At 35.6% G+C, this 25,669-nt stretch overlaps 6 protein-coding genes and 2 pseudogenes across 9 annotated transcripts; 4 read left to right on the top strand and 4 right to left on the bottom strand.

Moving 5' to 3' along the window:
- Positions 1–82: 82 nt before the first annotated feature.
- Positions 83–1,478, top strand: LOC128394376 (death-associated inhibitor of apoptosis 2-like; annotated as a pseudogene).
- Positions 1,479–1,624: 146 nt separating this feature from the next.
- LOC128394329 (exocyst complex component 4-like) lies at positions 1,625–5,307 on the top strand (annotated as a pseudogene).
- Positions 5,308–5,399: 92 nt separating this feature from the next.
- LOC128394343 (E3 ubiquitin-protein ligase RNF14-like) lies at positions 5,400–8,031 on the bottom strand. Its single transcript, XM_053354665.1, has one exon. It carries the CDS (start codon positions 7,181–7,183, stop codon positions 5,612–5,614), a length of 1,572 nt encoding a protein of 523 aa, XP_053210640.1. The 5' UTR covers positions 7,184–8,031; the 3' UTR covers positions 5,400–5,611.
- A 459-nt stretch (positions 8,032–8,490) lies between these two features.
- On the top strand, positions 8,491–9,509 carry LOC128394371 (endothelial differentiation-related factor 1-like). Of its 3 annotated transcripts, none has more exons than XM_053354694.1 (2): positions 8,491–8,646; positions 8,831–9,509. In XM_053354694.1, the coding sequence occupies exon 2, from the start codon at positions 8,860–8,862 to the stop codon at positions 9,301–9,303; it is 444 nt and encodes a 147-aa protein (XP_053210669.1). In that variant the 5' UTR covers positions 8,491–8,646; positions 8,831–8,859; the 3' UTR covers positions 9,304–9,509. The 3 variants fall into 3 exon arrangements, with proteins under 3 accessions (XP_053210669.1, XP_053210671.1, XP_053210670.1); XM_053354696.1 differs by having other exon boundaries at positions 8,601–8,741; XM_053354695.1 differs by having other exon boundaries at positions 8,615–8,750.
- On the bottom strand, positions 9,504–11,572 carry LOC128394346 (pre-mRNA-splicing factor 38B-like). Of its 2 annotated transcripts, XM_053354668.1 has the most exons (4): positions 11,412–11,572; positions 11,030–11,185; positions 10,643–10,903; positions 9,504–10,560 (listed from the first exon to the last, which is right to left on the bottom strand). In XM_053354668.1, the coding sequence occupies exons 2-4, from the start codon at positions 11,147–11,149 to the stop codon at positions 9,628–9,630; spliced, it is 1,314 nt and encodes a 437-aa protein (XP_053210643.1). In that variant the 5' UTR covers positions 11,150–11,185; positions 11,412–11,572; the 3' UTR covers positions 9,504–9,627. The 2 variants fall into 2 exon arrangements, with proteins under 2 accessions (XP_053210643.1, XP_053210642.1); XM_053354667.1 differs by lacking the exon at positions 11,412–11,572 and having other exon boundaries at positions 11,030–11,389.
- A 345-nt stretch (positions 11,573–11,917) lies between these two features.
- On the top strand, positions 11,918–17,616 carry LOC128394338 (uncharacterized). Its single transcript, XM_053354660.1, has 4 exons — positions 11,918–12,520; positions 12,788–12,964; positions 13,297–13,813; positions 16,376–17,616. The coding sequence occupies exons 1-4, from the start codon at positions 12,409–12,411 to the stop codon at positions 17,565–17,567; spliced, it is 1,998 nt and encodes a 665-aa protein (XP_053210635.1). The 5' UTR covers positions 11,918–12,408; the 3' UTR covers positions 17,568–17,616.
- A 5-nt stretch (positions 17,617–17,621) lies between these two features.
- Positions 17,622–21,741, bottom strand: LOC128394334 (leucine--tRNA ligase-like). The gene is made up of 3 exons (XM_053354656.1): positions 21,607–21,741; positions 19,929–21,520; positions 17,622–19,843 (listed from the first exon to the last, which is right to left on the bottom strand). Exons 2-3 carry the CDS (start codon positions 20,194–20,196, stop codon positions 17,766–17,768), a joined length of 2,346 nt encoding a protein of 781 aa, XP_053210631.1. The 5' UTR covers positions 20,197–21,520; positions 21,607–21,741; the 3' UTR covers positions 17,622–17,765.
- Positions 21,742–21,876: 135 nt separating this feature from the next.
- On the bottom strand, positions 21,877–25,598 carry LOC128394328 (exocyst complex component 4-like). The gene is given in 4 exon segments (XM_053354649.1): positions 21,877–23,084; positions 23,087–24,469; positions 24,562–25,249; positions 25,361–25,598. Coding segments are annotated over 4 exon segments (3,138 nt in total). The 5' UTR covers positions 25,424–25,598; the 3' UTR covers positions 21,877–22,080.
- Positions 25,599–25,669: the final 71 nt, after the last annotated feature.

Below are 25,669 nucleotides of genomic sequence, written 5' to 3'. Positions count from 1 at the left end.
GTTTCTCTCTAACCTCCAACAAAAGAATTTTTATTTTTCTTTATCAACGGTCCCAAATTCATTTCCGTTGTAATGTAAATTTTACACTAATAATGTATCCTATAAATTTGTATTCAATAAACTAAATTGTAATTTAATATTTTTCTATCTGTTTCTATCTATTTCTCGTGAAAATGTCCTTAACTAATGAATTTTATTCTGAGGAAAAAAGATTGAAATCTTTCTTGGAAAAATCATGGCCTTTGGCGAGTTTAAAGCCACAACAATTGGCCAAATGTGGTTTTTTTTATTTGGGCGATGGAGATCGCGTTCAGTGTCCATTTTGTGGGATCGTCATCTTCAATTGGCAATCTGGCGATCAACCGATTTTTGAGCATAAAATTCATTCTGGTAAATGCCCATTCATCAATGGTCGTGATGTTGGAAACATTTATATTGACGAAGATCCAAGGGAAATATATAGCTTGACTGAAAGTAAAGATGTTTGCGGATTCACACATATCTCACCACCTGAAGAAAGGTTGAAAAAATCAAATTAAAGTCTTTGGTTGATCCTGTGAATGATCCTGTGAATATTCAATTCAAAGCTCCTCAATCGATTGAGTTTGTAACTTACAATTCCAGACTAGCAACCTTTAAGGATTGGCCCATTTCGGAAATAATTACGCCATCAAAGTTGGCCGAGAGTGGATTTTTTTATAAAGGTCCAGGTAAATTTCAACCTAATTGTTTTACTTTCATCTTATTAATAATTTTTTTTTTAGTCATCGACTCTCATAATCATCATTACATGGACTTTGTTTCATGTTTCCATTGTGGGATCGCATTGTGTCAATGGGTTGAAGGAGATGACCCATGGACTGAACACAAAAAATTTAATCCTAATTGTTTTTATTTAAAACTAGTTGGCACCACAGCAGCATCATCACCATCACCAGAACCCGAACCCGAACCAGAACCATCAGCAGAACCCGGACCAGAACTAGAACCAGAAACATCACCAAAACTAGAACCATCAGCAGAACCCGGACCAGAACTAGAACCAGAACCATCACCAAAACTAGAACCATCAGCAGAACCCGAACCCGAACCAGAACCATCAGCAGAACCCGAACCAGAGCCAAAAGAAAAATTATCATCAGAGTTAGAACCAGAACCAGAGCCAGAAAACCAAAAAACTTCATCATCTCAACCCAAACCATTCATCCCATTTACATGGTTACCCAAATCAAACACTGAAGAACTTTGTTGCAAAATCTGTTTAGATTTGCAAGTGGGTTTTTTTTCCATGTCTGCACGCATCTTGTGCAGTTTGTCTTTCATCAATATCAATTTGTCCAATTTGTAGAACAAAAATTGAAAGTGTAGTCAAATTGGACACAGAATTGGTTGAAAGAAGATTTCTTTTTATGTTTAAAAATTGTCTCTCATTGATTCAAGTTTTCTGAATTGAAAATAAAAAATCTGAAAAAACAAAATGTTTGGACAAAAGCTAAGGCTTAAATCCTGGAATTTACATTTCCAAAAATGTCAACTTCCGTTATGGAGAAAAAGGAAAAGGAAAAAAAGAAAGAGAACAAATTTGTTCCTTTGAAAAGATCATCAGTCAACAAGAGATTCGTTTCCATTTTGAAGAGAAACTTGTTTTTCTCTTTCTCTTTCTCTCTCTTCTTGTTCTCTTTCTTTTTGTGTTTACTTTTCATTTTCAACAATCTCCCAACATCATCTTGATAAATTCTCTCCCATAATTGAGATAAAACTTGAATTCTCATATAAAAGCATCCGAATGAATCATGTCTGATAATCAACCGAAAAGACCACCGAGAATGTCAAGAACAATGAGTAAAGAATCATCGGTAAGTTTTCATTTCTTTCTTCTTTTAGCTTTTCTCATTTAGTCTTGTTTTCTATTCTTTTTTATTTACTCCTCTCTCACTCTCTTTGCACCCTTAGACAGGCCTTTTAATGTCCGTAATCAGATCGTTGACTGCGAGTCGAGATGTTGATGAAAGGGACCGAGAAAAGGCCAATCTTGAAAGAGACTTTGGCGAAAGTGATGGTCGCCTTGATCAGCTGATTGTTACTCACCATTCGGATCTTACAGCGGTCATGAATGCCTTTAGTAAGGTGTCGACAGAACTGAAGAGTTCCAAGGAAAATTGCAAGAACATGAAGGAAAACCTGATTACATGTAAAGATCTGTTGAGGTGCAAAAAGGACGAGTTGCGGAAATTGTGGAAAGAATCAGTGGAGAACCGCCATGTGCTCGAGCTACTCAGTCAAGTAGAAAATGTGACTCGAGTTCCGGAAGAAGTAAACGACCTTGTGGACAAGAAAAAGTACCTGCAAGCGACTCAACTCCTAGTTAATTCGGTCTCTTCCTTGGAGTCCAATTTGCAACATGTCGAGGCCTTGAAAGAAGTGAAAGCCGATCTGCTGTGTAGAAAAGACCAAATGTACAACTTGTTGTTGGACGAAATTCACCGGCACATTTACGCGAGGTCGACGGCCCATTTGGTGAAAAAGTTCAAGAGAACGGCCTCTGAGAGACGAAAGGATGGACCAACCGGTCCGTCACGAAAAGTGTCGATTGCCGATATTCTCTCGCCGACTCTTTACTTGAGCTCTTTGTCTGTTCGCCGTAAGTTGGTGGTCATCATTTCACTTTCTCTCCTTCTTGTCTTTTTTCAGTCAATAATTTCTCTTCTCTTCTCTTCTCTCTCTTCCGTTCTTAGATCAAAGTCCTAATTTGAGTTCGCAAACAGACGTGGCCGAGGACACGACGAAACTAGAGACTAGTGAAAGTCAGTTGGACATCGAAAATGATAGCAAACAATTCATTGGTTTACTAGTTGATTGTTTGTGTTTATTGAGGAAAATTCCAGAGGCAGTCGAAGTGATCAAAGATCGGATGGAAAAGGAGCTCGTCAATTTGGTGAAACGCACTGCTCGGGAATTGATTGCTACTGTTAATCAGAGCAACAATTGCCATTCCAGTGGAAACAACTCAACGCTGATCAATGGACCGACTACTGTTTGTTTGAGGTGCTCGTTGGTGCTAAAGGATGAGGGACATCGATGCTACTTGCTGCAGGAATTGTTCGAACTGTTGTTCCAACAATTTCGAGTGGTGGTCTCGTTGCATGAGACCATTTTACTTGGGTGTCTCAAGGCGAGTTTGGCCCAGTGCGAAGGCTCGGTTGGCGAAAGAATCGTCTTCTACAATTCGTCCGATATTTGGAACAAAATCCAATCAGTGTTGCAAATGGTCGCTGATCTCTATCTGGACATCAGTGGGGCGAATGCAATGGAAAAAAGCATCGCCGCTGCTTCTCAGGACAGTAAAATGTTGGCCCATTCGACCGCCTCACTAGCCGATCTGAACAGCTACTTTGTTCGCAAACGACCTGCCCTAAGTGTCTCAGTTGGGAGCAGTTTCAACAAGATGAAGAAAACTCCCCTCTTCAAATTTGACTCTTCCTCACATGCGATGAGTCTGAACGCCTATTTGCAAGAGCAAAAGGAAGCCATGAAAGAGAAGGCGGAAAGAAGCGGTGGGAATGCCATGGACTCGATCGACTTGTCTCTCAGTGACACGGAACAATATCTGGTCTGTGAACCGGCGGCAGAAAACATCGTCGTGTTTTTCAATCCACTCATGAGATTCATTTGGGACATTGACGACCAACTCAATCTGGAAGAGGGAAACCATTGTCCACTTTATTCCTACCTGATCAGTTGTGTGAAACTTTTCTTCAATCAAATCAAGATTGATCTGGACCGGATACTGGACACGGCCAACAAAAGTCTGGATGCTTGGAGAATCGTCTCAGACCCCGACACGATGAACAAACTCAACCAAAGTCGACCCATTCTCCAAAGTGCTCTGGTCGTGGAAAAGCAGCTCAAGACTTGAAGAATCTCATCTTTGCCCTTCCAATGTATGAATTTCTGACCTTCATCTGCAACCTTTTGTCGAGTTTCAAAGAGTCTTGTTCATCGGCCTATCGGGGGATAGTCCAGCCCGAATCGGAGGACAAGCGAATCATCAGTGCGACTTGGGCCAAGGACGAGGATATCAGTAGATTCTTGAAAGATTTACCCAATTGGCCGAGTGCTCAGAAACCATATCGAGAAGTGCGAGGTCGCAATTTAGGGTCGATTGGATCATCGATGACTTTTGACGAGTCTCGAAGTGATTAGACTGCGAAACAAGAAGGAATCAAAATTCTGGCCAGCAATTTGACCCAAGACACATTAATACCTAATCACGAAATTCTGTCCGATGTCAGTCAACTCAAGTCGTTGGGACAATTACAGGAGAGCCTCGAATGGCTTGCAAGTCACATATTCGCTTTGGCAACAAGTCTCTCCAAGTCTCAAGCTCAGAGTGACACTCATGAGTCTATTGAATCCATCGACTAATCAATCTAATCAATCTAATCAACAAATGAATCAACAAAAAGTCAAATTGATGTGATCAATTTAGCTGATGTTTCCATTGCTGCTCTTAATCAGTTGGGACGAGAGTTCGAAACTTTCGGCTTGTCTATTGGTGTTGCATCTCGAGGTGAGAGTTCACTGTTTCTATTACCTGTTACGTGTGACCAAAGGCAACTTTGCCCCTGGAATCGATGCCCAAGAGCCCGATGTCGAGGTGGTCCAGTTGAACAAAGATCTGTCCAGTGTGGATGAAGCTCTAAGTTTATCATTGCAACAATGGAAATTGAAATATGTCTTCGAAGGGGTTTCCCATTTGGTGGCGACAATTTTAATCAACAGCGCGTCTTCAATTGATCGCATCAATCACAATGGAGTCAAGAAAATCTGTCGCAACATTTTCGCAATCCAACAAAATCTGACGAGCATCACCATGAGTCGAGAAGTCGCTCTTGACACAGCGAGACAATATTTTGAGCTTTTCTATTCTTCCCCGGAAGAGATTCTGGCCTTGATCGAGGAACGGGGGCCACAATTCAATGGCCAAGAGTATTACAATGCGATGGAACTTCTTCATCGAAGTAGCCCAGGTCGAGATGCGAATAAATTGAAGGCCAACAAACATCGATTGGAAGAAATTCTCAATGAAGCCGCTGTTTCTGTCTAATTGTGACAATTACTTTTTTTCTTTTCTTTTCTATTCTATTTATACTTATTCAACAGTTAACTAGTCAAATCTTTCTTGTTATTTAACTACAAAACAATCAATAGTTTTATTTGTATAAATTAAACTTGTTGATCACTAATTGTATTTTTCTATCAAACATTTAAAACTCCATTTTATTAAATTATCTTTCCAACAATTAATACATTCCACCGTTATTTCAGTGTTAATCATTATGTTAGGTTTAATTACAGAAATGAAAAATTGAAAATTGAATTGTATTAAATAACCATGATCATAATGATAATCGTAATTTTAATCAAAAGCAAATTTTTACAAATAATGAGGTTAACCACTTGTCTCATTGTTAAGATAATAAATTAAATGAATTGAATTTTCACTATTTGCGTTTCTTGATTAGTTTTCTGTTTTACAGTTTACATCACTGATTTTGTATTAAAAATCCTAAATGGTTGAAGTGAATTTGTATTGATTGGAAAATACTGATTAATCTTGGAATAAGAAATCTTCATTCATTTCTTCCCATTCGTCGTCATCGTCATCGGTATCCTCATCTTGTATTACACCTTCAAACAATTTAGCAAAACAAGGAGATTTTTTATCACGGAAATGAAGATAAGGATTATCACTTCGTAATTTAGCTAAACAAAGCCAACAGAAATTACAATTACACCGGAAACAATGAATTTTGTTACATCCGTCGATCTTTTGGATTGAATAAGCGCAACTGGGACATTGTTTACTATTGTCTTTTAGCCAATTCTTGTTCTTAAAATCTAGTAATTGTTGGAATAGGAACTTTTCTCCATATTCTTTTTCCATGAGCTTTTTCTTTTCAGGTGCAGCCTCATCATATTCTCGAAGAATAAATATCTTCTCATCTTCATCAGCAAAAGATTTACATGGATCAACTCCATGGTAGGTCATCTTACAGGAAGTGCAAAAGGCGAAGTCACAATATGGACAATGGACCAATTTCTCAATATCCGGATCATGTTCGGTTATTATTGGTTTAAGACAATTAATACGAGGACAATAGATGATTCCACCGAGATTACCAATGGCTGATGAAAGTAGAATAGAATCATATTTTTGATATAAGTCTGGTCCAACCAGAACTTTAACCATCTCTGGGTCAACTGTATTGTTACATTTATCAAATGGACAAACGAGTGAGTGAACTTGACCATTTGCGATTAAAGTTTCCAGATATGTTTTGATACAATTTGCACAATAGTAATGATCACAGCCGAAAGCAACGGTATCAATGCCAAAAAACGATGAGAAACATATTCCACATTCGATTTTAGAATTCTCAAAACGCTCTTTTCTTTTAGTTGAGTCATAGCGTTTCATTCGTTCAATTAACCCTGGACCCAAGCGAATAAATCTGCCACGTCGATCGTAATATTTTGTGCCTGGTGAATTATGTAAACGACGCCACTGGCATTTTCCTGGTAAATGTAAACTTGAGTTGGATTTTGATGATGAGTGACCATTAATTGGTTTTTGTTTAGAGTCTTCTGTTGATGTTGTTCCATTGGTGTTGCGTGAGTAGGTTTTTGAGCCATCGGGATCATTTTTTTCTCCGCCTCTGTAATTATTCACGATCGGTGCAAGAACTTTAGTGGTGATATTGTATGGTGACCTGATCTCCAGAAAATTGATTAAATCGTGTAGTAGAAAGTCAAACCATTGGTAAAGAATTTCACTTTGCGTTTCATCCCAAAGTTTATCCAAACGAGCGCAAACCTTTCGCAAATCTTGACCTGAAAGCCATTCACAGCTTAATAAGAATCTCGGTGGATCTTTGGATGGATAAGAATCAGGTAATTCAAATTGAAATTCAAAAGGTGGTAGATAATCAATAGAGAAACTGTCCAATGATCCATTATCTTTACGTTTCAATGAGTAGGTGATGATCAATGGAGGTTCGGGTAGAACTGGACTGGCGATGAAAACACCTCTTCGACAATCTTCATGGACAAACAGGTTATCACTTTCAAAAATACTCTTAATGGCGAGAATTTCGTCTTTTTGAGCATCGTAATCACTCATTTATCCCAATGATTAAATGGAAAAAGAGGAGGAAAAATAAAGTGTGTGAGAGAGAGAGAGAGAGAAATGAAGAAGAAAAGCGAAAATACTAATCAATCAGAAGGAAGAGATTAGGCAAAGAGCAGAATTTGAAGCGTTGGAAAGAGTATGTAACTTTTGGAAAGAGAAAAATAGTATCAAAGAGAAAATGGAAACAAGTAAACAAATAAAGAAAATGAAATTTTCCAAAATTGGAACCAAGAGATTTTCTCTTTACAAGTGAACAGACAAATTGACAATAGGTAAACAGATGAGATTGTGACAAGAGAATAAGTCAGATAATGAAAAGCGATCAGTGTAACAAGTGAACTTTGATTTGGGATGAGAAATTGATTACAATTTGAGAGAATCACAGTCTTATTGGGATGAGCAATTTAGTTAAATGATTTGATGGCTTAAGATAGAAATTAACAAATTAAACTGTTTTCTTATTCCTTGTGCTGAGAGTCATCTCTTGACAGAAAGTAAAATATTCAAAGAGAGCAGTTGAATTGAGAAGAAAAGTCAATTACTTAGAGTCACAGTCGCGTCGTTAATTGATATAAATTTAAATTAATTAATTCTTTTATTAATTGAACAGGTTAATCACACCAAGAACCAATTGATGTTCAACGAAATCCGGATACGAATACAAAAACTCAGATTTGAGGCCTTCAGGTTTAGAATTTAATTTCTTTAGAATTGGTTTATTTCGATAATGGTAAATGTCGGTTGATTAAAAAATAACTTTGAAGAAAATGTTAAGCAATTAACTCGCTCACTGATTTTGAGAAATTTAATTCAACGGAAACCAATAGAAATAAACATTAAAATGATTCTTTTTATTCTGAAACTTTAAAGAGCGTCACCAAGGGAGAAAACCCGAAAAGCTCGTTGATCAGATGTTATCTTATTCTTCATACAGAAATAAAATCCATTAAAACTGATCGAAATTCAATTATGAAGCTAATTAGCTTGATTTTTTAGGCGAATATAAAGTTTATTGAAAAAACATCGACATCAACACTCACTTCCGATGAGAAGGTTAAGTGTTGAAGTGAAATTCTGATCTAAAGTCCGAAGATCAATTTCGCCATCGAGCTTTTCTACTTTCATAATAATGGATTTAGTTGTTGAAGAACGACTAAAACTGTAGAGAGCTCAAGGTCATAAACGTCTTTCATAACTCGAATCATTTAATTCGTTACGAAATAGAAGACATAATTCCAATTGATCGGTTCTCATCGATCATTTTCTCGTAAAAAGCGAATCGATTGTCCTGCCATCTGGTGTTTCTTTTGTTCGAGTTTTTTGTTTGTTTGTTTTCTTTTCTTTAATTGCAATCTCATTGATCCTCATTTGTTGAACTCAATCTGAATCAAAGAATTAATTGTTTGTAACGATTTCATTTGCCTTTATTATCAATCGTCTTTTTTCATTTTCTTGTAAGTAAATCAACTAACTTCTTTCCTTAAACCTTTGTGAGTTTTTAACTGCCTTCGTTTTGGATTCTTTGTTTTCGGATTTTCTAGATATTTCTGTAACTACTGTACTTGTTTAATTTGCTCTTCTATTTTTTCTTTGTTGTATCAAATTATCTTTACAAGATTTCTTCTTTATTTTCTGCAGGCTAATTTGTATTATCTTGAGTATCGATAATGTCTTCTGATTGGGATACAGTTACTGTTCTTCGAAAGCGTCCAGTTAAACCAGTGTCTATGAAAACAAGTAAGGCCATAAATGCTGCTCAGAAACAAGGAATACCTATTGAGACTTCAAAGAAATTCAATGCTGCTACTAATAAACAGCACGGAACAACCTTGAATACTGCTAAACTGGACCGAGAGACTGAAAATCTTCACCATAATACGGTTGGCATTGATGTTGGAAAATTGATCCAAAAAGGTCGTCAAGAAAAAGGATGGACTCAAAAAGATCTTGCAACTAAAATCTGTGAGAAAGTGCAAGTTGTCAATGAATATGAAAGCGGCAAAGCCATTCCAAATCAGCAAGTTCTCGCTAAATTGGAGAGAAACTTGGGAATGAAACTTCGTGGAAAAGAAAAGGGCCAACCATTGGCCAAAAAGGAGGACAAAAAGTGATCAATAATCAATGAAAGTTTGACCAGTTCATGATCATTAAAAGAACATTTAGTCTAAGCAAATGTAATCAAATTGTTAGGCTTTAATATGGATAAAATTGCAACACGGCGATGACCTTGATTCTTGGTTTATAAGAACATGATAACGTTTTTGATTAACTAATATCTATTATCATGGATATAATAAAATTGTAAAAGTGATTCAAATTGTAATTGGTGTTTATTTCATTCCGTGAGTAATGATTTTGTACATTTAAGCAATCTGATGAGATACTATGAAGTGATTGGCGTTAAATTACAATTGGATTTGAGATTACAAAAATATTTAATGTCGCCTTTTATGTTTATGTTCACGAGACCTTTTCTTATCGTTAGGAGATCGATGGGAACGATGACGTTTTCGTCTATCATTTGATCGGTCTCTTGATCGATCAAAAGATCGATCTCTAGAACGATCTCTCGATCGAACTTGAGATCTATCAGGTGATCTTTTTGGAGATTTAAGTCGGTATTTATCTAATGATCTATCTCTCACTCTGTCATATGATCTTTCTTTAACTCTATCACTAGGAGAATCTCTTTGATAGGCACGAGATCTACCTCTGGTTTCATCGAAACTTTTCCTGGAAGAGTCTTCTCTACTTCGAGAGCGGCTTCTGTAACGATGATTCATTTTCCTTTCGGATTTATATTTGATTTTCCTATCACGACTATTGTAATCATCATCTTCTTCGTAAGATCGAGCTGGCTTGCTATTATCATTGTCGTAATATTTTGGTCCTTCTTCAACCATTTCTTCTCCTCCTCCTTCATATGTTTCGTTATCCTCGTAATTGTTTCCTCCATCACCCCAATTACCATTGTCGTATTCGTTAAGTTTGGTCTCAATTTCTTTTTGTATTGGAACAGGAATTCTTGGAAATAAAGTTGAAAACCACTCAAGTTTAACCAAAAGATGCCTACACATTTGCCCGATTGTCATTTTTTGTCCACCACCAGCTTTGGCATCAAACTCTTCGCTATCGTCAAGATAAGGAGATAACCATTCCCAAAAAGATGAAGGTGGTTGAGTATATCGTATGTACATGAATCCAAGTGCTCGAATGAAAGGCGAGTCCTTATGCTTTATAAGGCCCATCAATTGTTTTCTAGTTAAACGAAGGGTATACAATTTATAAAGAATACAAAAGGGAGTAGAAACAATACCGCCAGCCCCGACTCCACGAACGGATCCACACATTCCAGTTTGGCCACTCACCTGAAGAAAAAGCAAAAGCAAAAAAGAAAGAAAAAGAACAGTTAAAATTGATTGAACGAATAATGGACAATATAAATCTTACCCGTCGAGATCCTTTTTCCCATGGCTCCATATGCTTTACTTGATTCCAGATTTCATCGATAACTTCATGGTAAGTTTTCAAAGAGTACAGATTGACCTTGAAGTAGGGACTGTTTTTAATATTGGTTAAAAGTAAAGTATTTAGATTCATAGTCCTCTCATTTCCCCAGAAAGGTAAAACATTACTAGCTTTTGAACCTTTTTTAGATTGTTGTGATGCACCTTGACTCACGATATCATTGGATTCTTCAGAGCCTTGAGCCTGTGAATAAAATAAAGATTTGAACAAATGAAATTTAGCAGATATAAAACTATCTACCACATTTGATTGTAAAAATAATCAAAGTAAATGGAGAATCAGCAACTAGTGACTCATGAATAAACTTACCTCGTTATAATGGTTTACATTGTTGTTGGCGGTCAAATTGTTAGTATAATCCATGTTCCCATAGTAAACAGCGTTGGTTGAAGTGCCAGGCAACATTATGGTTGTCATGTCTTGCTGCATTATCACAGGTTGACAAGAAGCATTGATTGTCGGTGTCTGAATCATGGTAATAGAAACAATAGAGAAAAAATAGTTTGGATAGAAAGCAATAAGAAACAAAAAAGCTTAAATTTAACAAAAAAAAATGAAAAGCTCAAAATAGATCAAACCAAATCGTGATATCACAATCAGATCTGATAAAAGAAAATGAAAACACTTAAAAAAAAGAAAATATCAAACAAAAGAAAAGCAATCAAGAGAATGAAAATGTAAAATATATTACACAAGATTCTAGCCACAGGAATATATTAATTAACAGACAGGATAAACCATTAATGTAATTAACAAAATCAAAAGCAAGAAGAATAGTTAACAATAATTAATTAATTACGACAAAAAAATAATACAATTAATTTTTTGAACAGAAAATGTTAATAGAGAAAAAATCAAAACAAATCGGTTCCAACAGAGAAACAACAGAGCCTCAAGCGGAGAAAAGAAAAATCACTTCTAATGGAAAAAAAAAAATGAAAATTCCTTCGAATATTAAATTTCATGGAAAAAGGAAAACGTTAAAGATTAAAATCTTTGTAAAATCGGAATTTAATCCATATTGAGAAGATAATTAATCTCTAATCCATCTGATTAGTTTTCTTCAATTAAAATTAAAATGAAAATTGGAATCAAAAAAAGCGCTTAAAGAATTACCTTTAATTGTAAACATGGAAACAATAAACAAACAGGTTGAATCTAAAACCTTGAGCTCTAACTATGAATGAGATTAATGATCACAAGAAGGTCTCTCTCATTTGAACTTTTTCTTGCTTGAGAAAAGATTACATTTGATCTCAACATTACCTGTCAGTTTTATCTCGCTTTCCACCTATTGCAGTGCATCACCTGAGACTCATCAGAAAAGGAAACCCTCTCCTCTCCTCTCCCTCTCCCACTGCCGTCACTTTTTGTTTACCTTGTCAGTGAACAAAAAGTTTCTCTCATTATCTGTTCAGTATTTGTTGGAATCTAGTTGCTGTTCTGACAACTTTTTTATTATTATTCTTCTTCATCATTCTATTGATAGTTTGATTTCTTCTTTTAAATTGTTAGTTCTACAATTAAGTATATTGGACAATTTGATTCCCTCAAACGATTATATTTACCTTGTTATTCAATTTTTATGAATTTTGTCTAGTATTTTTACTTTTGATATTTCTTTTTGTTTTTTCTTCGATAATTTTGTCTTTTTAATCAACTTTAAATCAACAACCAACTTTTGAAAGATGTTAATTGTGCTTCTTGTTGTGATTGGGATGATTCTCCAGCCCTCCAATTCAACACCGATTTCTTTATTTCGAGATAGAAGAGCCTTTTCTTACATAGCAAATGAAACAGGTAAAAGAAAAATTATTTAACCGAATATTTTATATTCCCAACTTTTATTTTCTAAATTAATTAGCTTCCTATTCTAATTTTTATCCAAAATAATTTCAATAGAAATGTAATAGTTTGTTATTCAACTTTTTTCTATTTAGAAATTAAATGTTGACTTATTCATGTTAACCTGATGTTAAATATAATTCTCACAATTGATATTTTTTTCTTTGTTTCATTTTTCCTCTTTTATTTTACTATTTTCTCTATTATCTCTAATTTCGATAGCATGTATTGTTGACAGTATAATCTATCATGACGGTGATCCCATTCCAACGGATGATCCCTGTGAATCGTGTAAATGTAGACCTCCGGGTTTCTCATGTGTGCTAAGAGAGTGCAAAGTGAAACCAGGATGTAAGGCGATTCGCCGGGAAGGTGAATGTTGTCCAGAATATCAATGCGGTGAGTTATTGTTATCTAATCATTTTCGCTTTCCAATCGACTTTCTATTTTTAATTGTATTGCCCAACATTTAACATTTTCCCTCTAATTTTTGGAGTTAATTGTTAACTCTATTGTTGTTAGACTTTAATTATCTTTCCATCTCTAACTTTCCTGCATCAATGAATAATAATTATATTTAAATTAACTGTAAATTGTGTATAAAGTTAATTGTATTGTTTTTATGTTTCAAATTGATTGATTGATTGTTTTCTTTGTTTAATTAGTTTAATTCCTTTAAATTTCTTTTCGGATTTTTTAATTTTTTCTTCAATTGTTTTTTTTTTCTCAAGGATGTGAACACAATGGAAAATTTTTCAACGATGGTGATCATATACCCAATGCTGAAAGTCCTTGTTACTCGTGTTACTGTCAAGGAAGCTCGATAACTTGTGCCCTCGCTGATTGTAAGTTTAGATTTGATTGTGAACCCGAATATGTACCAAATGAATGTTGTCCCAGGTACGACCATTGTCAACCTGAGACACCTTTCTGGACAACAACTTCCAAGAGACCATCAATTACGAGGATCACAACCATGTCAACAACATCGGCTTCACCTACGACCTCTCCACCGATCACACCAATTACAACAACTTCTACAGCTACTCCACCTCCATCATCAACACAACCTCCTCCTCCTCCTCCTACTACAACAAAACTTATCACAACCATGACTACAACAACTACGACAATCACTCCCACATCAATGGTCACCTCAATGAAAGAGGAAACATCTGTCAGCCCAGATAATAGTCCAGCATCTTCGTCATCAACATCATCTTCACCCTCCCCGTCAACTACTATCATGTAAGTACATACACACTACGTGCGGATTATCAATCATTATAAATATTAGTGGTTTTATCAAAAGTACTGTTGGGAAGAAATGATGACTTCTGTTAACTTTTCCTCTTCCCTTTTCTATCTATCAACAAATCTTCATCTATCTTCCTCTCTCTCTCTCTCTCTTCTCTGTCTTCTCAGTTCATCCAACTTTTGAGCTTTTATTAAGCAGCTAACTTATTCCTTATAAATACTAATAAGGAAAAAGTGAAAGAATAAAAAAGATTAGTGATCAAGTAAGATTCAGATAAATTATCAATCAATCTTGAGATCCAGAGAAGGTCAAGGAACGTATATTAACATTTCTTAGGGTCAGGTTTTCACTTTCTCAGAATGTGTATTCAATTTTGATCACTAGACACTCACACAATCAGAGAGATTGAGACTGGAATCTCAATTTTTTGCTTCTTTTTATTACCCATCATGTTAATCATTGGTAATTAGAAATCTTTTCCTCTTATCTTACCTTAATATCATTTGCTGGAGATTTTTTTTAGCAAAAACTGGCAACAGATGATTTAAATTAACGTAATTCCTTTTATCGTTATTACTATTCGCAATTTCATACATGACATTATTTCAAAACAATCAGTTAATTTCATTGGCAAGTTTACCTTTCTAAAGATACTTTTAATTGTTTATTCAGTTTCTTACTTTCTAGTTAACCAATGACAACAATTTTCAATTGATTGTTTGTGTTTTTTTTTGTATATTCATACAATACAATTGATACAATCATCTGACCAGTTGATTATTTTTTAATAACAATATCACCTGATTGTTAAATGATAATAATATTTGTTACTTTAGTTATACATTGTTAGAATCGTTTTAATTGTTCAAGTCTTTTGAACTTTTCTCAATGCTTCCCGAAAGTTTTATTATTTGAAAGATAAAATTTAATTCCCATAGATTAAAAGTAAATTAATTGCTCATCTTAATCATTGTTCTCAATGTAATAATAATATTACTTTGATTGTTAAACTTTTCCACTAGAGAAAGCATGTCTTTTATCATTTAATTACAATGATGAAAAACAAAACAATAATAACAATTAATCATTGATGTCTTAACTTTATGCAAATTAACCTAGTACAATGTATCCACTTCCTGATCATGATGACAGATGGTAAATGATTTAGAAATGATTTAGAAACACTCATAATATAGTAATCATCTTCATCTTTATTTTGTTTAATTGCGAGAGATCCTCGGGAACAATTAAATTTGATTGTTTCGTTTGTAATGTTAATGCTTCAAGGTTCACCGGTTCACTGTATCTGGTACATAATTGACATTGAAATAATTATAATCTACAATGATAATCAGTTTATAATAATGATAATGTCCATTCTTAATGATGATTCTGATGGAGATAATGATGATCATGATGATTAACATTCAAATGAATTTATTTTTGAAACAAAATTGAAAAGGGTTAACCTAATGCAACGGAACTAAACATTTGGTACCAAGTAGTTGTTTTCCCTAATAATTATTGAATCATGTTTTCTTAATCATTATCATTCACAATCAAGGCTCACAAATATTGTCATCATTACCATCAATCTAAATTAAGTTATTATCAAATTGATTTTTCCTTCTTTTGTGTTAATCATCAATCTTTCCCATAGTGTTGCTGTTGATAGTGAAAATATTCAGTGATAGTTATCATAGTTCTTGATTGTTATTGATGTGATAAAGTTGTTATCTTCCCTGTTGATTGTTATCAACTTTTATCTTCATGATTTACCCTCAAGCAACTTCATGTTGATTATTATTCATTATTTATTCATTATTTGAAAACGATTAAAGCTTTAGGGCCCATGGGGCTAGGTTATTATATGAAAGCCATTAGGACACTAATCACAATTAATTTGCATCTTAGAAGCTTGTAAAATTCATTATCAGACCGGAAATAAATCATTTGAATAAAAACACAAGATTTAATTCAATTATTGAACCTTAATTATTAACTCTTACTTTACTAATTTATCTTTAAATTGTCAGTCATAATTATTGATGTGACTTCCTGATACAAAAAAAAATGAACAGATGATTATACAAAATTTTTGCAATATTATTATGAGAAGTTACCAAAGTTTTTTCATTTCCGAGATGATTTTTCAACGTCAATTAAATTAATTAATTGTGTTTTCTTGTTGATTGTTTATCTTGACCCTCTTCCTACTGGTCAAGGTTTTTCTGGGTTATCTTGAAAGTAAACGAAACATTGTATAGCTCATCTAAACTTAGCTACAATTAAGGTACAATTAAATCAAAGAATTAATTACACTTTCATTGAGTTGACTAATTAATGCTTAAAACTTTGATTGATTTTTAATTAATCTATTGTTGATACTTGTATTAAAATTACAAAATTAGATTTTCATAATCTTGATTATGACTCTCTAGATCTGTCTATTATTATGTATATTGTTTTTAAGTGTTCATTGTGCGATTTATAAGAATCTTTGATCGTTATTTTAATTTTAATCATTTGATCACTTTTTCTTTCAATAACAGTTACTCAACTTTAGCGAAGGACGAACCTGTTAAAATATCCACTTCAGAAGCAGATAAACCCTCAACATCTAGTATCAATTTGGAAGCATCTTCACCATCAACAGTTACAACAACACCGATGATCAAAGATGCCGTCACAACAATTAAAGTTTTGAATGAAGCATCCACTTTACCGATTAATCCAATTATACCAGATATGAAGGAAATTGATGTAACGAGCTCACCAATCACACTTTCATCAGTTACTGAATCAAAGGCTGATGATAATTCAGAGGCCTCAGTTACTCCAATACTTTTAACAACCGAGAAATCAATTGATCAATCAGGTTCTAGTGAATCCACTTTCCAAATATTACCTTCATCAACTTCATCGTCGGTCGAGGCAACGACATTATCAAATAATGAGCCATCTTCAATTGCGCCGATTAAACCTGCCGATGAGCCGATTGTCTCTTCTGAATTGCCCCTTGGTGATACATCGAGTGAAACTCCCATTTCCTCTTCCGAAAACCCGAATATTGAAGAAACTGCATCGATGGTTAATGATAATCCACTTGAATCATCTTCACCTTCAGAACCTGATCAAGATTCACCAAAATCACCAGAGACAGAAAATGAAGTGACCACAATAGTTGTTAAACCTGAAACCGTATCTGAAGATAAATCAACTAATAATGAAGAGAAAGAAATTAATGTATCGATGGACCCAAAGGCTCCGAATGTCCCTGATAGTCCAATTGATTCAACCGAGAGTAAATCAGAAGAATCAATTAACTCTGCCAATACTAATAGTGAACAACCAGAACCGGTGACAACAATTGTTCCTAATGGTGAATCTCCAGCTGAAACAACTACAATTGAGCTCGAAGATAATTACTTAACTACTCGTTTTCCGATCCCTGATTCGGAATTAAGAGCTGAACATAAAAATGGGGATTCAGACATAATTGTTGATTCTGATTCTCTTGATTCTCCAACAATCACAGTGTCAACAGTAACAGAAGAAATCAGTGGTGGCGATAATCCAAATAAATTAACTTCAGAAGTAATTAACAATATGGACTCAGCTTCATCTTTATCTTCACCATCGACAACATCATCATCTTCATCATCGCCATTATCAGAGACCAACCAACCAGATAATAATAATAATGAATTCAATACACCTTCACCTGATGTTAATACTTCATAATTAGAATTAAATTAAATTTTATAATTATTAAATTCATTGATCAATCTTATCATGTACTTTACTCATTTTCATCTTATTTTTTAATTGACACTTTTATACAAAAATCACTTTTGATTGCAATAAATTAAATTACAAAAATTGAAGTAAAAAACAAATTATCACTTCAATCAAGACTAATTGTTATTCTATTTCAAGAGACTAATCAATTGTTGGCCATTTTTGCTCCATAACTAATTCGTCGAAATCGTAATATTTTTTATGTCCAGTTTGATGAGCATATTTAGAAAAGGCTGACCAACACTCTTCAGCTAAATGAGGTATCACTGGTCCGAACATGATGATTGTATCACCCAAACATCGTTCGAATTCAATATTGGAACAAGTTTCTAAATTGAGGACACTTTTTCTTAACAAGAATAGAAAATTTTTCAACATATTGATACCAAGCGCTGGATGAATATTCTCGAACGCCGATGTTACTTTTTCAATTGTTTTCTTCCTTTCGCGGTTCAATTTATCAATTGTTTTATTTAATTGTTGCTCTTCGATATTTTGAGTGAGCATGAAACGTCTAATCACTGGGCCTTTTGGATTCTCACTAATCACCTCGCGTATGTAGATAAATTGTTCAACTGTGAGAAACAAACGTCTCATTAGAACAAAAATTTCTTCAAATTCGACTTTACTTCCATGCCATTCACGTTCTCGTCGAGGTAAACCAAAACCAAGTAAACTGGTTCGAGTCAAATCAACACCATAAGTGTTAATCAGCTCCATTGGATTAACACCATTTCCTTTTGACTTGGACATCTTTTCAAAGGTTATTTCGAAATCATCAGGTGAGTTGGTACCCGAGTCGATTAATTGTTGATATTCATCTTCGGTTACAAATCGATTGTTCAATTTTATTGTACGACCAAGAACATAGCCCAAAAAGAGGAGATTATCAAATGGTTCGGATGAATCAGTTTCTAGAAATCCTTTACTCTTGAGAAAGTAATAAATGTATCGAGCATAAAGTAAATGGCCTCTGCAATGCTCCGCTCCGCCGACGTAAATGTCAACTGGCTTAGTGTTCGCAACCTTGTTGAAGGGTTGACTATCTTGTGGATCGGTTGCATATCGAAGATAATACCAAGAAGAATCGACGAAAGTATCACACGTATCTGTTTCACGAACACTTGGATTGCCACATTTTGGACATGAAACATTCAACCAATCGTTTGGCGCAACAGATTCTAATCGACTCGTAACTTTGTCACCATCATTATTGGACGAACAGTAAAGTCGATTTAAATCTTTAACAGGGGGCAATTCTATCGGTAAGTTAGATTCTGGAACGGGAACAGTTCCGCAAGACGGGCAGTTAATAATTGGAATTGGTGTGCCCCAATATCGTTGGCGAGATATTATCCAATCATGACTTCGTTTCGAGGTTCGATAACCACCTAACTTTAATTTACTACATTCTTCCAATACTAGTTTTCTTGTTTCTTCACAAATAACATTATTTGGGTTCATGATTTCTGCTCGACCACTTTGAGGTAACTTATCATCGGGCAGGATTACGATTTTCATTTCTTTTCCATTTAGTGGATTAATAATTTTCTGAGATGATTGTTTAGTAATCCAGTGTTCATCGTTAACTGCTACGTATGATTCATGGGATTTTAGGTACTCAGGGTAATCACATAAAACTGGAAGTATATCTGAATTTGTTTGGAAATAAAAGATAAAACTATCTGGTTGACCGAGAAAAAATTGTTGATTGGCGATCAGCTCTTTCCAGGATGGATTGTCCATGTCGATATTTTTGGTATCATAAAGTTGTTCATGAAAAGCGCTGATCTTTACAGCCCATTGTCGGAGAAAACGTTTTTCAACTTTAGCTCCTGATCTCCATGATAAACCATTGGCATCAACTTGATCATCAGCTAGAACAGTTTTATCAACAGGATCCCAATTAACTCTACTCATTGATTTGAATAATAAACCAGATTTAAATAATTGAAGAAACAACCATTGTGTCCATCGATAGAAACTTGCATCGGACGTCGCTTCCCTCCAGTTCACAAATAGACCAAGACTTTTGATTTGACCTTCCATGTTAGAGATGTTTTGATAAGTCCAGGTCGCTGGACTGAAGGACCTTTCAAGAGCGGCATTTTCAGCAGGTAGTCCAAAAGAATCCCAACCCATTGGATTCGTCACTGAGAAACCTCGTAACTTTAAAAATCGAGCCATAACTTCACTTGTGGTGTAGATTCGTACATGACCTGGACGAGAGAAAACAAATCCTGAGATTATATTTTGACCAAACTAAAAGATACAAAACTCTGATAAAAGTCACAATGAACTGACCAAGATGCAAAGATCCACTGGGATATGGAAACATGGCCAGAACATATTTATGATTAGGTGAAGTTTGATCGACACTTTGAGAATAAATTTTCCATTTTCTGTCCAAAATGGGTTTCCAGTGATTCTCAATTTCTTTGAAATAATTCAATGTACATTTATGATCAAAAGAACAGGTGATCGGCCAGTGACCAGAGGAACTAAAAAGACAACGATAGTTATAAAAACTAAAAGATACAAACCTTTTGACAGATAAAAGAATCATTTTCATCTAGAAAATCATGTTTTCATTCAATCACATGTTCAGATTCAAAATTATACAGCGACCTCAGGGGAGGCTTCGATAAATTAAAATTCATAGTGTCCGGTGGCGAATATCGTACTTAGGGAGAGGGTGATTGGGTGTAGGGTGGGGAAAAACAAACTTTGAGTGAGCTAAAGGTCATCTTTTGGATTACGGACATATATCGTTTGATCTTCTCGCCTCCCCCAAGGTCACTCTAATGTGAGTTAGTAATTTTACATAAATTTCAATATTATTCTTGTCTAGTCAAAATGAAAGTAAAAGATTCGTTATACTTTATACTCCATCTAGCGACTGAAATAAATGCAAAGAAAGTTGTCTGAATTGTCAAGACTTAATTTCTTTCCGTAATTTGAGACGATTTTTAATATTATTAGTAATTATTACACTTGATAAAATCACGAGGTCGGGAAATAACCTTATCTACTTATGACTAAAATTCTTGATTAAATTGATCAACTTACAATTAATGTATTAAAAATTTGTCTTTATTTGTCATTTTGTGACTCAGTGTACAGGGCAATTAAGTCACTTTGTTGGTTTCTTTTGACGATTAATCAAAAACTACTTGACCAATAGGGTCCATATTTCGTCTATGGAAATTTGACCGATATTCAAATGTCATATTTCAAGGTCAATGTCATAAAGGTTATTCATGATAGAACGCACTTGAAGGTCATTTGAAGGTTTTTTTGATAACTAGAAATTTTTGCAAACATAGTCATGAAGTCAAAAGATTATAATATCACAAAGCAACGTTGGTCGCGCGCTTCAACAAAATCAGTTACTTTAAATTTAAAAAAATTTGTCAGTTGCTGTTTACGTTTCTAACGCAACGGTTGTAATTTTTCATGATGAATTTAATTTCATCTAATCAACGTGTTTCTACTCAATCAGTTCCTTGGTCTCGAATCAAAGTACATAATTTTTTTTGTGATCATTTAATTCAACATTGTGAAAGCATGGAAATGCCAGCGGGTCATTCTCTCAACGCTTCCCAAGCGTCGGTTTTAATTGGGTTCTTTTGGCGTCACATTGATACTGCAACTCTATGGAAATTTCAACGGGTCTAACCTAACCTAACCTAATCTAAGCCCAAGCGGTGGTTCTAATCGGATGATTTTGGCGTGATATTAATATCCCCATCAACTGGGATGCGCTGGTAATGAATATGCAGATTCTGCAAACGACCTAACCTAACCTAACCTAACCAGGTACCCATCATTCTTTTCGAAGATTTCTTATTCCAAGATTAATCAGTGTTTTCCAATCAATACAAATTCACTTCAACCTAACAAGAGTCGGTTCCAATGGTGAATCGACACTCATAATATAAAATAAAGAGTTTTATGCACCGCAAAAAAAATTCACTTCAACCATTTAGGATTTTTAATACAAAATCAGTGATGTAAACTGTAAAACAGAAAAATAATCAAGAAACGCAAATAGTGAAAATTCAATTCATTTAATTTATTATCTTAACAATGAGACAAGTGGTTAACCTCATTATTTGTAAAAATTTGCTTTTTGATTAAAATTACGATTATCATTATGATCATGGTTATTTAATACAATTCAATTTTCAATTTTTCATTTCTGTAATTAAACCTAACATAATGATTAACACTGAAATAACGGTGGAATGTATTAATTGTTGGAAAGATAATTTAATAAAATGGAGTTTTAAATGTTTGATAGAAAAATACAATTAGTGATCAACAAGTTTAATTTATACAAATAAAACTATTGATTGTTTTGTAGTTAAATAACAAGAAAGATTTGACTAGTTAACTGTTGAATAAGTAAATATCAATAGAATAGAAAAGAAAAGAAAAAAAGTAATTGTCACAATTAGACCGAAACAGCGGCTTCATTGAGAATTTCTTCCAATCGATGTTTGTTGGCCTTCAATTTATTCGCATCTCGACCTGGGCTACTTCGATGAAGAAGTTCCATCGCATTATAATACTCTTGGCCATTGAATTGCGGCCCCCGTTCCTCGATCAAGGCCAGAATCTCTTCCGGGGAAGAATAGAAAAGCTCAAAATATTGTCTCGCTGTGTCAAGAGCAACTTCTCGACTCATGGTGATGCTCGTCAGATTTTGTTGGATTGCGAAAATGTTGCGACAGATTTTCTTGACTCCATTGTGATTGATGCGATCAATTGAAGACGCGCTGTTGATTAAAATTGTCGCCACCAAATGGGAAACCCCTTCGAAGACATATTTCAATTTCCATTGTTGCAATGATAAACTTAGAGCTTCATCCACACTGGACAGATCTTTGTTCAACTGGACCACCTCGACATCGGGCTCTTGGGCATCGATTCCAGGGGCAAAGTTGCCTTTGGTCACACGTAACAGGTAATAGAAACAGTGAACTCTCACCTCGAGATGCAACACCAATAGACAAGTTTCCGAAAGCTCCTCGAACTCTCGTCCCAACTGATTAAGAGCAGCAATGGAAACATCAGCTAAATTGATCACATCAATTTGACTTTTTTGTTGATTCATTTGTTGATTAGATTGATTAGATTGATTAGTCGATGGATTCAATAGACTCCCATGAGTGTCACTCTGAGCTTGAGACTTGGAGAGACTTGTTGCCAAAGCGAATATGTGACTTGCAAGCCATTCGAGGCTCTCCTGTAATTGTCCCAACGACTTGAGTTGACTGACATCGGACAGAATTTCGTGATTAGGTATTAATGTGTCTTGGGTCAAATTGCTGGCCAGAATTTCCGATTCCTTCTTGTTTCGCAGTCTAATCACTTCGGGAGACTCGTCAAAAGTCATCGATGATCCAATCGACCCTAAATTGCGACCTCGCACTTCTCGATATGGTTTCTGAGCACCGGCCAATTGGGTAAATCTTTCAAGAATCTACTGATATCCTCGTCCTTGGCCCAAGTCGCACTGATGATTCGCTTGTCCTCCGATTCGGGCTGGACTATCCCCCGATAGGCCGATGAACAAGACTCTTTGAAACTCGACAAAAGGTTGCAGATGAAGGTCAGAAATTCATCGGCGTACATTGGAAGGGCAAAGATGAGATTCTTCAAGTCTTGAGCTGCTTTCTCCACGACCAGAGCACTTTGGAGAATGGGTCGACTTTGGTTGAGTTTGTTCATCGTGTCGGGGTCTGAGACGATTCTCCAAGCATCCAGACTTTTGTTGGCCGTGTCCAGTATCCGGTCCAGATCGATCTTGATTTGATTGAAGAAAAGTTTCACACAACTGATCAGGTAGGAATAAAGTGGACAATGGTTTCCCTCTTCCAGATTGAGTTGGTCGTCAATGTCCCAAATGAACCTCATGAGTGGATTGAAAAACACGACGATGTTTTCTGCCGCCGGTTCACAGACCAGATATTGTTCCGTGTCACTGAGAGACAAGTCGATCGAGTCCATGGCATTCCCACCGCTTCTTTCCGCCTTCTCTTTCATGGCTTCCTTTTGCTCTTGCAAATAGGCGTTCAGACTCATCGCATGCGAGGAAGAGTCAAATTTGAAGAGGGGAGTTTTCTTCATCTTGTGGAAACTGCTCCCAACAGAGACACTTAGGGCAGGTCGTTTGCGAACAAAGTAGCTGTTCAGATCGGCTAGTGAGGTGGTCGAATGGGCCAACATTTTACTGTCCTGAGAAGCAGCGGCGATGCTTTTTTCCATTGCATTCGCCCCACTGATGTCCAGATAGAGATCAGCGACCATTTGCAACACTGATTGGATTTTGTTCCAAATATCGGACGAATTGTAGAAGACGATTCTTTCGCCAACTGAGCCTTCGCACTGGGCCAAACTCGCTTTGAGACACACTAGTAAAATGGTCTCATGCAACGAGACCACCACTCGAAATTGTTGGAACAACAGTTCGAACAATTCCTGCAGCAAATAGCATCGATGTCCCTCATCCTTTAGCACCAACGAGCACCTCAAACAAACAGTAGTCGGTCCATTGATCAGAGTTGAGTTGTTTCCACTGGAATGGCAATTGTTGCTCTGGTTAACAGTAGCAATCAATTCCCTAGCAGTGCGTTTCACCAAATTGACGAGCTCCTTTTCCATCCGATCTTTGATCACTTCGACTGCCTCTGGAATTTTCCTCAATAAACACAAACAATCAACTAGTAAACCAATGAATTGTTTACTATCATTTTCGATGTCCAACTGACTCTCATTGGTCTCTAGTTTCGTCGTTTCCTCGGCCACGTCTGTTTGCGAACTCAAATTAGGACTTTGATCTAAGAACGGAAGAGAGAAGAGATGAGATGAGAAATTATTGACTGAAAAAAGAAAAGAAGGAGAGAAAGTGAAATGATGACCACCAACTTACGGCGAACAGACAAAGAGCTCAAGTAAAGAGTCGGCGAGAGAATATCGGCAATCGACACTTTTCGTGACGGACCGGTTGGTCCATCCTTTCGTCTCTCAGAGGCCGTTCTCTTGAACTTTTTCACCAAATGGGCCGTCGACCTCGCGTAAATGTGCCGGTGAATTTCGTCCAACAACATGTTGTACATTTGGTCTTTTCTACACAGCAGATCGGCTTTCACTTCTTTCAAGGCCTCGACATGTTGCAAATTGGACTCCAAGGAAGAGACCGAATTAACTAGGAGTTGAGTCGCTTGCAGGTACTTTTTCTTGTCCACAAGGTCGTTTACTTCTTCCGGCACTCGAGTCACATTTTCTACTTGACTGAGTAGCTCGAGCACATGGCGGTTCTCCACTGATTCTTTCCACAATTTCCGCAACTCGTCCTTTTTGCACCTCAACAGATCTTTACATGTAATCAGGTTTTCCTTCATGTTCTTGCAATTTTCCTTGGAACTCTTCAGTTCTGTCGACACCTTACTAAAGGCATTCATGACCGCTGTAAGATCCGAATGGTGAGTAACAATCAGCTGATCAAGGCGACCATCACTTTCGCCAAAGTCTCTTTCAAGATTGGCCTTTTCTCGGTCCCTTTCATCAACATCTCGACTCGCAGTCAACGATCTGATTACGGACATTAAAAGGCCTGTCTAAGGGTGGAAAGAGAGTGAGAGAGGAGTAAATAAAAAAGAATAGAAAACAAGACAAAATGAGAAAAGCAAAAAGAAAAAAGAAAAAAGAAAAGAAAAATGAAAACTTACCGATGATTCTTTACTCATTGTTCTTGACATTCTCGGTGGTCTTTTCGGTTGATTATCAGACATGATTCATTCGGATGCTTTTATATGAGAATTCAAGTTTTATCTCAATTATGGGAGAGAATTTATCAAGATGATGTTGGGAGATTGTTGAGAGTGAAAAGTAAACACAAAAAGAAAGAGAACAAGAAGAGAGAGAAAGAGAAAGAGAAAAACAAGTTTCTCTTCAAAATGGAAACGAATCTCTTGTTGATCTTTTCAAAGGAACAAATTTGTTCTCTTTCTTTTTTTCCTTTTCCTTTTTCTCCATAA

This window comes from Panonychus citri, unplaced genomic scaffold (assembly GCF_014898815.1).
Source record: "Panonychus citri isolate SS breed McGregor unplaced genomic scaffold, ASM1489881v1 Contig00139, whole genome shotgun sequence".
Taxonomy (NCBI): domain Eukaryota; kingdom Metazoa; phylum Arthropoda; class Arachnida; order Trombidiformes; family Tetranychidae; genus Panonychus; species Panonychus citri.
Note: the sequence above shows the minus strand (reverse complement) of the source record. Positions and strands in the feature narration are given on the sequence as shown.